General features: G+C 47.8%; 1 protein-coding gene across 1 annotated transcript in view; it reads left to right on the top strand.

The window, feature by feature from the left end:
• The first annotated feature begins 112 nt into the window (after positions 1–112).
• The window catches only part of DHX30 (DEAH (Asp-Glu-Ala-His) box helicase 30), a 17568-nt gene continuing 4594 nt past the window's right edge, over positions 113–13086 (top strand). The window contains 11 exon segments of the mRNA XM_010083393.1: positions 113–238; positions 2527–2637; positions 4520–4875; positions 5441–5567; positions 6255–6404; positions 7145–7297; positions 8700–9319; positions 9321–9507; positions 10639–10717; positions 11486–11590; positions 12698–12873. Coding sequence (XP_010081695.1) covers positions 4682–4875; positions 5441–5567; positions 6255–6404; positions 7145–7297; positions 8700–9319; positions 9321–9507; positions 10639–10717; positions 11486–11590; positions 12698–12873 — 1791 coding nt within the window. The 5' untranslated portion in view covers positions 113–238; positions 2527–2637; positions 4520–4681.

The raw sequence follows: 13086 nt of genomic DNA, 5'->3' as shown, positions 1-13086 counted from the left end.
TGCTCGCAGAGCTGCAGCGAAGCAGGTGTTACAACACGCCTTGGAACAGGACTGCACAAGAATTATAAGACATTTAGTTCCTCAGTTGCTTTTTTTTTCTTTTCTAGATTCCAGAGACTTATTAAAGGAATTTCCACAGCCTAAAAACTTGCTCAACAGTGTGATTGGACGAGCCCTGGGCATTTCTCATGCGAGGGACAAGCTGGTGTACATCCATACCAATGGGCCAAGGAAAAAGGTAATCCTGTTGTGCTGGGGATGGGTGGCAGGTGGGTATGGTGCACAGAGCGAGAAGCAAGCCAAAAACATTGCTAATCCTGGAAGGAACTCTGTAATAGAGAAAATTACAGAAGTGTTTTAATTACGCATAAAAATTGCGTGATTTCAAACAAGAAATATTCTCACTTTCTCTTTCTTTCACTTTCTCTCACTCTTTCTCTTTGTTTTCATGTATTTTAATAAATATGTAGATGTAGGTCCTGTCCCTCTCCTTTTGTGTGAGGAAGGATGGATTTTTTTCTTCTAAGTAGCTTGCTGTAGCCAGCTTTGCTCAGCAGAACGACACATAGTCTGTGCTCAAATGCGTTGGGCTATGTACCCTGCTACCTTAGAAAATTAAAATGCATGTGCTGTATTTTAGACCTGAGTGGGCCTAGTTTTTGTTGTAGATTCTAACAGAACAAGTGCCCAAGCCTAAAATGTTCAGTTGCAACCAGAAAAGAAGAATTTGTTTGCAACGGAGGGAGGCTTCTAATACTACTAAAGGGCAAAGTGAAATACAGACTCTTTTTTTTGTTAAATGAGGCGGAGGAATTCCAAGCAAACCACTTGCCAAGTAGTTTGAGCTCTTCCTGGGATGCGAGAGGCCGAGATCCAAATCTGTGCTGTAAACTGAGCAGAAGTTCTGAACTGATGGGTACTCGGTGTTCAAGGGTTTGCCTCCTTTTATCATGCCAGCGCTCATTCTAGAGTAGAAAGCCCTTTCCAGCTGAAGTTTAACTGTAATGTACATTCCAGGAAAAGATTCAGTTCTGATGGATTAACATTTTCCAATAACATACTGTCTAAAATTTCCCAGACAGTTTTTATTACCACATCCTTTTCAAGCATCCCTGCATTTTAGGCAACGCATTAGTAATGGTTACATTAGAGTTCCTTTACTATTTGTGTTTTTTTTTCTTGCTTTTCCTCGAGCAGCAGTGCAGTTTCTTTAATTTTGGAGTACCATAACCAATGCCTCATCATTTTAGTTAATGTAATCAGCTCACATTCTTGCTAGCACTTGAATAGATTAACATTGAGGATAACGTCAGATTAAAAGAAAAGAAACCAAAAAACTAAATGGAAAAAACCAATAAAGGAGCTCTTGGAGAAACAGAGAGAAAATGAGAGTTGGATCACAAAAAAACCAAACCAAAACAAAAAACCCAACAACCCAGAAAAAGTATGTGGGGAGAGAAGGACAGGTGAGACAATCTGGAGAAGTCTCTGTTGGAAGTGAGCAAGGTTTTTTTTGTGAGCACCAAGTAACTTGGCCTTCATGAGACAACTTTTGTTCTCAGCAGGTCTGTGCCTTTTCATGCAGAGCCCCTAGGCAGAATACGTAGCAATTTCCTATAGTAAGATGAGATTCAGATGGCAGGCAGGTAGCCAGATGCAGGCTGTTGAAAAGTCAGGAGCCTTTTCTTTAGCCTTATAGGTGGGGTTTTCCCAGCAGACCTAAATGCCACCTTTCATCTCTGCTGCAGAAACAGGAGAGAATTCTTCAGGCATTTCCCTCCTTTGAGCCTTGCAGAAACTCATCTGCAGGGCCAGGAGTAGGACGAGTTCTTGATTTGGAGCAATTTTTGACAAAGGGCAGGGTTCAGGGTTCAGCGTTCTTTGCCTCTGCAGGTTTTTCAGCTGCTCTCAGCCAACTACTGGTCTAAGAGGAGCTCTGGTGGTACTGTTAGTTCTCCCAGTAGCTTGTGTTGGGCAGCACACGCTGAAGGCTGGGTTCTCTTGTGCCTGATGAGTCCGGTCGCTGCCTGTGGAACTGCGAAGTGCTATGCTGCTAGCTAAAATTGCAGTTAGGAAGATTGCTTGCCATTGCAACTGGAAATGCATTGGAGAGTGCATATTGGTTCTCAGGCATGGTCTGGTACGCTGCAGTGTACATAGGAACAGTTCCTCTGAACCAGAATTGTTCTTGTAATGAGCTTTTGGCATCTGACTCCTCTGAGCTGACACACTGCAGCCTGGGGAGCTCTGGACCAGAGTACATGGCACTGGGCTGGAAGTCAGCCTGGCTTCTGGGCCTGGCTCAACCGTGACTGTGGGCACCTCATCCTTTTTCCAGGCTTTTCTTTCTAAGTTGCTGGGATGGAGATTCCCATAAAGGGACTGAACGAGGAGTTTGTTTGGGATTTCCATTGGTAGTTCCCTTCTTTGCCTGGAGTTCTGAGATGTTTGGAGTAGCTATGGTCCTGGTGGGGAAGAGAGATTGTTCTGTGCTGTCTGACTTTACTGGTTATCTTTGCTTTTCAGAAAGTCACTCTGCATATAAAGTGGCCTAAGAATGTGGAAGTGGAAGGCTATGGGACCAAGAAGATCGATGCCGAGAGGCAGGCAGCAGCTGCAGCGTGTCAGCTCTTCAAGGTGAGCTTGTGATCCTCCTTAGCTTGAAGAAACACACCCTTGGGTGTGCAGGCGTCGTCCATTTTGGTGATGTGACTTCTGCCTTTTATCTCTTTGCCTCTTCACTTTCTTAGTTGGCCTCTCTGTTAATCAGGGGTAGAGCGTGAAGGTTTGAGCTCTCTGAATCCATTTGAGCTTAAAAGCCCACTTACTTCAGCCAGGCATGAACTCACTAAATTCTTTGCGTTCTAGTCTTTGTTCTTTATGTCCTGGACATTAATCAGCTTTTGTCTTAGTCTCTGCATCTACCGTGAGAAGTAGAACTCCCCTCCAGCGTATTTGCTGTTACTGTTCACTGACTCACGCTCCTGTCAGTCTGCCTGTGTGTATTGGCAAGCAGCGTGCCTTCAGAGGCGGTCGTTTCCTCTTCATGTAAGCCCCAGGGTGTCAGTTACCTGTTCTGTTTTATGATTACTCTTTTCAAATTATGCCAGTCTGGTGCTTATTTATGGCTGGAAATGGCTGCTATGTGTGCACAGCCACTATCGGAGAAGTACAGTGAAGTTACAAAGGTCACAGTTTAAGATACGGTGTTACATAGCAGCTACCTGAGAATAAGACGCAGTTCTGTCTTTAGCTCTGCCACTGCCGGTTGTCTGTAATCTTGAGCAAGTGCGTTTGCTTTTGGAGTTTCCCTTTCATCTATGGAGTAGCAACAATGATATCATCTTGCTAAGGAGCCTAGAAAAGATGCTGCAGGTGCTCTGACAATGAGAGCTTTTTGATCAAGAAAGCTACATTAAGAAATAACTATCTAGTTGTTAAATTAAGCCCAGGACACAGTTGGTTTCTGGGCTGCCAGCACACATTGCCAGGTCACACCCAGCTTTTCATCCCCCAGCACCCCCAAGTCCTTCTCCTCGGGGCTGCTCTCCATCCATTCTCCTCCCAGCCTGTGTCTGTGCTGGGGTTGCCCCCACCCACCTGCAGGACCTTGCCCTTGCCCTTGTTGGACTCCACGAGGTTCACACGGTCCCACCTCTCCAGCCTGTCCAGGTCCCTCTGGATGCCATCCCTTCCCTCCAGCATGTCACCACACGACACAGCTTGGTGACATCAGCAAACCTGCTGAGGGTGCGCTCCATCCCACTGTCCATGTCTCCGACAAAGATGTTAAACACACTGGTCCCAGTACCGACCCCTGCGGAACACCACTTGTCACCGGTCTCCACTCGGACATGGAGCTGTTGGCCACAACTCTGTGAGTGCGGCCGTCCAGCCAATTCCTTATCCAGCAAGTGGTCCTTCCATCAAATCCCTGTCTCTCCAATTTAGAGACATGGATGTCATGCAGGACAGTGTCAAAGCAGGGTCTGGAGCTTCATGTAAGGTTCAGTCCTAAATGGAGGTCATAGGCCTGCAGTAATTAGGGTTAGGGAGGTCTAACTGCTGCTTAGACAAATAACTGTTTGTGGAAAGAAAGGAGACAAACCATTCCCTGAATCCTCATCTTGTGCTATCCCAGATCATACTTGTTTAGACTAGCCTTTCCAAAAAGATGCATTTCGTGGCTCTGAGGTGGGTTTCTAAACTTCAGAATGCTAAATACAGTTAATAATTTGCAAACTACCAATAAATCTTGGCCCACCCTTTGTAACAAGCTATGTGATGCTTAGCAGTTGTGCTCTGGGAAGTGAGCTTAGTGAACAGATTCGCTTTCTTAAGAAATAATGGCAGGAGAAAAGCCTTATCTTTCTGAAAGTCTCTTTTCTTTCTCTCCTTTTCTGGAGGATATGAAGAAATTGCTCCTGCACCTCTCTCCTTTACCAGGAGCGGTTTGGTTTCCTGCAGAGTTACCCATCTGTCTCTTTACTGCAGCTGACAATGCATTTTTCTCTTGTAGGGCTGGGGTTTGCTGGGGCCCAGAAATGAGCTCTTTGATGCTGCAAAGTACAGGCTTCTCGCTGACCAGCTTGGCTGTCCCGACGAGAGGTGGTGCACGGAGGGCAAGTGGCGCTCCAAGTCCGGACCTTCTCTCGCAGACTTGTCAACCTGCTGGCGACGGATGGAGCCGGACGATTCCATCCAGCCCATGGAACAGGGCAGGATGCCTAAAGCCATGAGGAGAGAAGAGCTGGAGGAAGGGGAGCTAGAGGAAGGGGAACTGGAGGAAGGAGAGCTGGAAGAAGAAGCAATTGATGTTTCTGATTATCTACCTATGGCACATCAGGACGCTCGAACCTCAGGCAGAGATCCAAGGTATGTTTGCCCTGATAGCTGCTAATCTGGGAAAATAAAGAAGATTTTTCTACCTACCTTTCTTATTCTTCTGTGCCTGAAGAGATTTCTGTTCCCAGAAATGGTGCATGTGCACTTAGTCCTTTTTTGATCCCTTCGGTTTTGAGGGCAAAATTAAATCTCCTTTTCATCACCATAGTTGCTTGCTTGACTTTATGAGCACGAATCTTGAATTTTTCTAGTCAACAGGAGTAACATCCACAAGGACCTGGTGGTGTTTGTCTTTAGCAATGCTCTTTGGATTCAGAATTATTTATTTATTAAATCTGTTAAAATCTGTTGGTGCTATCTAGTCTGTGGTGCTAGTGTAAAGGTTTGATTGCTTTTTAATAGGTGGCTTTACTGGGCTGGGTGATTGTTCCATAACTGACAGATGTTAGTAGCAAGGTACAGGTTCACTTTTCAGATGACCAAAATTACCCGTGCCTTTAACTGCTCAGTTTCAGAGCTCAGTAGCAGACCTGAAGTGAGGTGGGTCTGGGCACAGTGTGGATATTTGTGTATCAAACTGTTCTCTTCCATCTAGCCGAGGAGGGAGTTCCATTGAAATGACGGACGACAACACCGCCATCCGTGCCCTGACGCAGTTCCCACTTCCCAAAAATCTTCTGGCCCAAGTGATTCAGATTGCGACCTCTTCCTCCACAGTCAAGGTAAGGTGCTGGATGAAGCTCAAAAAGTCAACTGGAAGCACTCTGGATGCTTTTTTGGGGCAGCTGAGAAGTGGGGAGAGAAGGGAGGTTAAAGCTAGGCCTGGAAAAATCAGCCTGAAGAGTGAGAAAAAGACTTTGTGGTGAGAGTTGAGGAAATGTCGTAATAGAAGCATGAGAAATATTGTTACTTGAGGCCAGGGCAATAGAGGAGCTGCTGTCTGAATGAAGGAGAATATTTTCTAAGGTGACAGGTTTGCATATTCCCATATATCTGCAACAAACACAAGTTTGTGTTACTCGGAGCAATGTATAATTTTTGTGCTGACGGAATCTTTCCACAACTCAATTCTTGCCAGTATCCTGTGATCCTCCTCCTTGGTATGTGTCACCCGCCTCCTTTCCAGACCTCATCTGCTTAGCAGACAGTAGCTGTGCTCCACCCCATAGGCTTTCAGTGATGTTCTCCACACAGCTGTCTGCTCTCACTTCTGCTTAGCTAGTGCCTTGTGAGCTGCGGGGGGCGTGGAGTTCAGCGCAGTAAACCTGTTCTAGTACACTGTTTAAAAAAAAAAAAAACCACAAAAAAAAATTTAAGCTCTGCTTAGAAATATTGAGGTGTATCTGAAAATGCATCCCAGTTACGTAGACTCCTAATACCTCACCAAATCTCATGTTTGTGTGTCTCAGGAGTACATGCAGTTCCGTACAGTAGGCACCAAGACCAAGATCTGCAAGCTCTCGCTCCGCTGGCCTTGTCCGATGACTTTTGCTGCCAAGGGTCGTCGCAAGGTGGAGGCAGAAAACAAAGCAGCGGCACTGGCCTGTCAGAAGCTTAAGGTAAGCGCACATGGCTCCTACATCCCACGTCTAATATGTCTATGAATAGAGGCTCTTTGCACCTACTTGGCGTATTTGAGCCCAATGCCTGAAACTTCCTGATCTTTGACTTCATGCTTAATAAACATTTATTTCCAAGCCTTAGGATTCAGTCCAAACTGCTGTTACATCCATCTGGTGTCTGACCTGGTTGTGCTTGTTTTGAGCCTTCAGCAAAAAGTGATGTGTAGGGATCACCCTGGAAATGTTAGCTTGCCTTCTTGGCCACCTTGCTGTCTACTGAGACAGACTATCTTCTCGTTTTTGTAGGTGGACTAATCCAGACACATTGCTGCAATAGTTTCACTCTAGAGTCAGCAGAGGGGAAGTCCAAGAGAATAGTGTAGGATTTAGCATTGAATTGGTGCAACATAGCAGAACCAGAGCAAGAGAGTTAACAACCCTGGCAAGAAGCTTTTGTCAGATACAGTTGTGGCTGCTGTTCAGTGGGGCTTTTTTAGACCTTCTGGTACACACTGTGTTGGGGGCAGGTAGCAGTTGGCTCCAGTGTGTTTTCTCACCAGAGTTAAGATGAGATTGTGTCTTTTTTCTTGCTGTGGCAAAAGGAGGAAGTGATGGGTTTGGGATATGGGGTGAGGAGTTATCCTGACTGAACATGTAGGACCCATGTGCTCTACACAGCAGCACTTCGTGTGCAGCAGCCTTGTGTCTGATAGTGGTGTTTGCCTCTTCCTTCGCAGAGCCTTGGCTTGGTGGACAAGAACAACAACCCCCTCAGCCATGCGATGTACAACATGACTTCACTCCGGGAGCTCGGTGAGAACCAGAGGAAGCCCTGCCACATCAAAGTCCCCGAAGCAACCCTGCGGAAGATTGAGAACTATCTGAATCATGTAAGGCTTGCTCAGCTGTCTGAGAATCCTCTGTGGCTGATCCCATTTCACTTCAGGAGTGGAACGTGGGTTGAAAGCTTCATGTCAAAATGTTGAGGGAATTCATGGCTTGATAGTTTCCTGCAAAAACTGACCAGGCTTTGCTGACCTTTGGGGAAGGGAGACCCTTTCTGGGCAGTGGGCCTTCTCTGTATGCATTTGTCTGCATTATTTGGCTTTTGGGATGTTAAGTAGTGCACTTTTGGTTTGCTTATAGCCTCCTTTGTAGGCTTGTGAATGCTGCCTTGTGCACCATTGGTTCCGTTAAGCTCTGGTTGTGCCTTGTAGCTTGATAAGGACCAGATGCCGGTACTTGCACATTTCCCCTGGGAGTGTCTCTCCCAGTATGGCACGTTAGTGGTGGGTGCAGGTCCCCAGGCACCTGCTGGTGCTTTCACCCATGAGATCCCTCTTCCTGGTGGACCACTGGTGAGCAGACACCCGCGGGAGCTGCAGCAGGGCCGAGACAGGGTTCTCCAGGAGCATCCACTGTCAAAGCAGGAGTTAGCGCTAAGGTAAGGTGAGGCTGAGCAGAGCTTGGGTGCAAACGTGTGTAGCTTGTTGAAGTCATTGAGAATAATGCCCAAAGCCATGACTGCGCCTAAGACAGCAGCTGCTTCTGAATGACCTGCTGTAAGTGGCTGGACAAAGGGCTAGAAAAGTTAGAAAAGCAGCAGCATCGTGAAGGAGCTTGGTCTGCATCCCATGTTTCCGTGACCATGAGCTGTCACACTGTGTGTGGAAGGCTTGGGTTTACAACTCTGAATAAGGCTGAATCCAGCAGTACTGATTTGAACTTTTAATCCTGTGAACATCTGGTCCAATACTTTGATTTGTGTTCTAGACAATTCCTGACCTATTGTTGCTCCTTTTAGTTCTTCCTGTGGGATGTGAGCCTTCTGTTTTTTCTGTTGCCAAGATGGAATATTTCTGGCTTAGCTGAACCCTTACGTTTTGTGCCAGTTACGTGTCTGGGCTTCCTGAGGGAGAGAAGGCTGGTGGTGTAACTTGATAGTTTCCAAAAGTTGTCTTTTGAGGGGCCCTTGCATCACTTGCGTGCAGTGTAGCCACTGGCTTGGAGAGCTTAAGTTACTGTTCTGTGCCTCTCGGTTCAGGCATCAGCGCTAATGCCTCTTTTAAAATAGGGGACGCAATGAGGACAATGCGAGGAGCTGCCCAAGTCAATTCTCACTTTAAATAACCTCAATTCAGAATGTGAGTGGCTGAGTTACCTAAAATCTGAAGAGACTTTGGTCCCTGCAAAGCCAGCCTGGCTGAGTCTGTTCCAGGCACTTGTTTCTTTCTGTCCTTCTTAGGACTGGTACTAATCTTTGTCCCTGCCAACTTTCTCCATCTCTCCCAGTATCCAGTGGACATCAGGGAATCCAGGCCCCGGATTGCTGATGACATGATGAACCTGAGCAAGGAATCTGGTGCGATAAGTGATGCAATCACAGGGAAGACATACATACCCATGTTGGAAGCAGAGGAAGTGCGCCTTAGCCAGAATCTCCTGGCCCTCTGGAAAAGGAGAGGATCCTCGTGGCAGGAAAGCCCCCCGCTGCCAGTAGATCCTCACAAGGACACCATCCTGTCAGCCATTGAGCAGAACCCCGTAGTGGTAATAGCAGGAGACACAGGCTGCGGGAAAACCACGAGGATCCCTCAGCTCCTGCTGGAACACTACATCCTGGAGGGACGTGGCGCCCGCTGCAACGTCGTCATCACCCAGCCAAGGAGGATCAGCGCCATCTCGGTCGCCCAGCGTGTGGCACAAGAGCTGGGTCCCAACATGAGGAAGAACGTGGGTTACCAGGTACGACTGGAGAGCAAACCACCTGCCAGGGGAGGAGCCCTGCTTTTCTGCACCGTCGGCATCCTGCTGCGGAAGCTGCAGGGGAACCCCAGCCTGGAAGGCGTCAGCCATGTCGTGGGTGATGAGGTCCACGAGCGAGACGTCAACACCGATTTCCTGCTTTTTTTTTAAGCTCAACCCTGACCTGCGCCTGGTTCTGATGAGCGCCACGGGAGACAATCAGCGCTTCTCGCATTACTTTGGGGATTGCCCTGTGGTCAAGGTGCCGGGCTTCATGTACCCGGTGAAGGAGTACTACCTGGAGGAGATCCTGGCCAAGCTGGGCCGGCACCGACACCGGCACTATGAGATCAAGGTGAGAGTGCAGTGTGATGCTTGAGCTGTTTCCCTTGGATGAGGCGCTGACGTCTGGCGTATCAGTGGGGAGAGTTTGGGCCTGGAACTGGTCCCTCTTTCCTGTGGTTGTTGGACAGCGTGCGCTCAGCTTTAATTCCACGTCAACCCTCATGAGGTACAATCAACTCAGTAGAACCCCAGGGTATTTTAATTAAATTATGGATACAGATGACTTCAGATTTGGGCCCAAGTTATTTTTCCCTCTTTAATGTGAAGTTTGTTTTATGTTTGAGTAAGCTAACAGCTCATTGTACTTGTGTATGTATTTATATATATATATATATGCAGACTTGAATGTTTGCATGCCCTGTGCAAGCCTGGCCCAGGACTAGGATGGTTATGGCTTACAGCAGCCTGTTCCCTAAGTGCTCGCGTCCTGCATGACTGAATTCCCTGATTGCTGCTTTTCGCAGAAGCATTTTCCTCTGGAAAATGCCCTCCAGACATGCACTCTCTGCTGTGGGTAATCTTAACTTCACTTGTGGGTCATGGAGTCACAGAATCGCTGAGGCTGTCTGGGACCTCTAGACTTTTTCTCGTCCAGCCTGCTGGACTGGAAGCTGTCAGCCCATTTCTCCAGCCTCTAGAGATCCCTCCCTACGCCTGAGCAGCCATCTGGTGTATCAGCCACTTCTCCCGTTTTTTACCTGTGCTTTTTAAGCTGTCCTGATACATATGTTCCAAATGACCGAGATACACAAAAGCTGCTTCTCTGTGCCTGGTGGATTTGAAGTCTCCACTGCATATGGCACAGTTTTGTCCCCAAAAATCTCATGTTAATTTTTTGTTACTTGTTAGGTGCTGTTCAGTAGAGGTACACAAATCTCAGTTAGCTTCTAAGTCTGGAGAACAGGAAAGGGACTCTGTATTCTCACTTCACAGCAGAGGAAACTGGCAGCAGTTGTGACCAGGGCAGGTTCCAGATGGAGCCAAAACCAGGCTCCTGAGGTTCCTGGCTCCTAGTCCTGGGCAGCCTGTCCAAGTGCAGGCATTTGCTGTCTCCAGAAGATGCTCTGGGAGGCTGTGTGCCTTTCTGCTGTCTGCTTCATTGCCACTCATTTATCTGCATGTGTCGTCCTGTCTTACACAGCAATCGGACGATGAATGTGTCCTTGACCTTGATCTCATCACTGACCTCGTACTCCAGATCGATGCCCACGGAGAACCAGGTAGGTTCCTGGATGCCCCCTTGCTTTTCCTTTTGCTGGTGGGGAAAAGTGAACCCTGCAGAGTCCAGACCCTTTGCAGAGAAAACAGGATGCTGAGCTGACTTCTGCGAGGCCACCTTGAATTTCCATTGAACTGAGTGGTCTCGAGCAGCGTGGCATGAGCTAATTCTGAGTCTTTGGCTGAGACAACATCTGAGTCCTCAGGGTCTCAGTCTTGGTGTCCTGAGATCCAGCTGTTCCTGGGGCGAAGGGCAAGACCCCTCTGTGCTCCAGCATTTTCAGCCTTGTGCTGCACAATTTCGTTGTTTTTCTGTGTTGGAGACCCATCCCTGTTAAATATCTTTGCCTGGGAAGTGTTGTTTTTGTGGAGAAGGTAGGACTCTCTGACTTCTAAGAGTTTTAAGTGTTTCAAAACTAGTAGGTATTCGCTCTCAAACTGCAGGTAGCCTGGTTTCTTTCTGGCTTTAAAGCCTTGCCCTAACAAGCTCCCAGAAGCAGGTATGAAATCTAGATGAACGTTTTCCTGGGTCTGACTTCCCACAATGGCGGTATCTGTCATTTGTTTGTGATGATGCAGGTTTCCTTAGCCATCAGCTGGCAGGGGACATCACTGACCCTGGCCCTGCTTTTCTTTGGGTTTCTTGGGCTAAAGGTTGCTGTGGACCTGGGGCATCCTGTCTGTGCAGCAGAAGCAGTTTCTATGTCTCTAGCTGGGGAAAAGTGCTTGAATTTCTAGTTTTCTTGTTCTTAACTCTTGCTCTGTTCCAGGTGGGATCCTCTGCTTCCTCCCTGGCTGGCAGGAAATCAAAGGAGTGCAGCAGCGCCTGCTGGAGATGCTGGGATCTCAGAACAGCCGGTACCTCGTCTTACCAGGTGAGGTGGCAGCGCCAGACCTTTTCCCAAAGGATTTAGGAGAAGGGATAGCCCAAGTGACTCGATGAGCCCCTTCAGCAGTTGCACCCTGATACAGAGCGAGCTCTTATGCTCTGATGTAGGTACTTGTGTAATTGTGCATGTTAAGCACAAATAACTCCTCCTCGCAGAGGCCATCCAAACCTGTATGTGATCAAAGAAACTGGCTTCCAGTTTGCCTCCAGCAATTCAGAATTAGGCGAGGAGGAAACTGCTCAACTCTGCATTGCTGGAGCCGCATGCTGAGCCTACATAGAAAAGATCTTCAAGACCGGTTTTGTGGGATGGAGATGTACCCTGTAGCTCAGCTTTGATTAGGGAATTTAATGTTCTGTATCCCAGGAGGGACATTTATAACAAAAGCCAGAAATACTCCGCAAGGCTGTAGGATTCTGGGGCTTGGTTTGTTTGGGGTTATTTTTTATTTGTTTTTTAACAGTTCTTGCTGTTAAATGTCAAATAAGGAGCACAATTTTAGGCAGCTTGATTGCTAATAAATGCAGGTGCTCTTTTGTGAAAACTCAGTGTTCTTGTGCTCCCCTGCTGTTCTGAGAATAGCTGAGAATTTCTCCGCATCACTGATCTGCAGTAGGGCAAATATGTGATATGGAAGAGTTACAGGCCCTTGCTGATAACCATTTTTTAACCAAATGACAATGATAATGCCTCATTCTCCTCCCTCATAGGGCGTTGGAAAAGGGAGAGCTGCAGAACTGGACTGAGGGAGGGAGCGGGACTTGTGCTTGGGGCACAGGGACATTCTGGTGGTGCCTCCAGCCTCCCTGGGACAGGAGGTGATCAGAGCTCCTGCTGATGTTGAGCTGTATGTTGAAGCAACTGAAATGAGGTCTTCCCTAATGATGTGTGGAAGATTATTTTCCTGGGATCTGTCTGGCAGGAAACTGCTGACAATGACCATCAGTATTACAAGCAGTGTCCCCATCCCTGTCCCCCATTTCTGGAGGTGGGAGGTGATGGTACCAAGAGGGCCGAGAATCTCTGCCCACCTTGGCCTGGTATTGCGAAGCAGCTCAGCAGTGCAGGACTGACTCTGGTTTTATTTCTCAGTGCACTCCAACATCCCCATGATGGACCAGCAAAACATCTTCCAGCGGCCTCCACCTGGCGTCAGGAAGATCGTCCTGGCCACCAACATCGCCGAGACCTCCATCACCATCAACGACATTGTCCACGTAGTGGACAGCGGCACGCACAAGGAGGAACGCTACGATCTAAAGACCAAGGTACCAACACTTTCTTGCTTCTAAGTGTGTTTGGGACATCCTGGAGCTAGTGGAGGTGTTTTCAGAGCAACATCTGAGATGCTGTTAATGGGATGATGGAGCTGCTCCTCATCTGGCCCGGGGCCCCGGCGCTGTGTCCCTGTTTGGGTACAGAGTGTTTGACTCATCGCTCAAAGAGTGTTTGCCTTTACCACACTCACTGCCCTGCATCCC

This window comes from Pterocles gutturalis, unplaced genomic scaffold (genome assembly GCF_000699245.1).
Source record: "Pterocles gutturalis isolate BGI_N339 unplaced genomic scaffold, ASM69924v1 scaffold39850, whole genome shotgun sequence".
In the NCBI taxonomy this organism is placed as follows: domain Eukaryota; kingdom Metazoa; phylum Chordata; class Aves; order Pterocliformes; family Pteroclidae; genus Pterocles; species Pterocles gutturalis.
The sequence above is the reverse complement of the archived record's forward strand: the minus strand, read 5'-3'. Positions and strand labels throughout refer to the sequence as shown.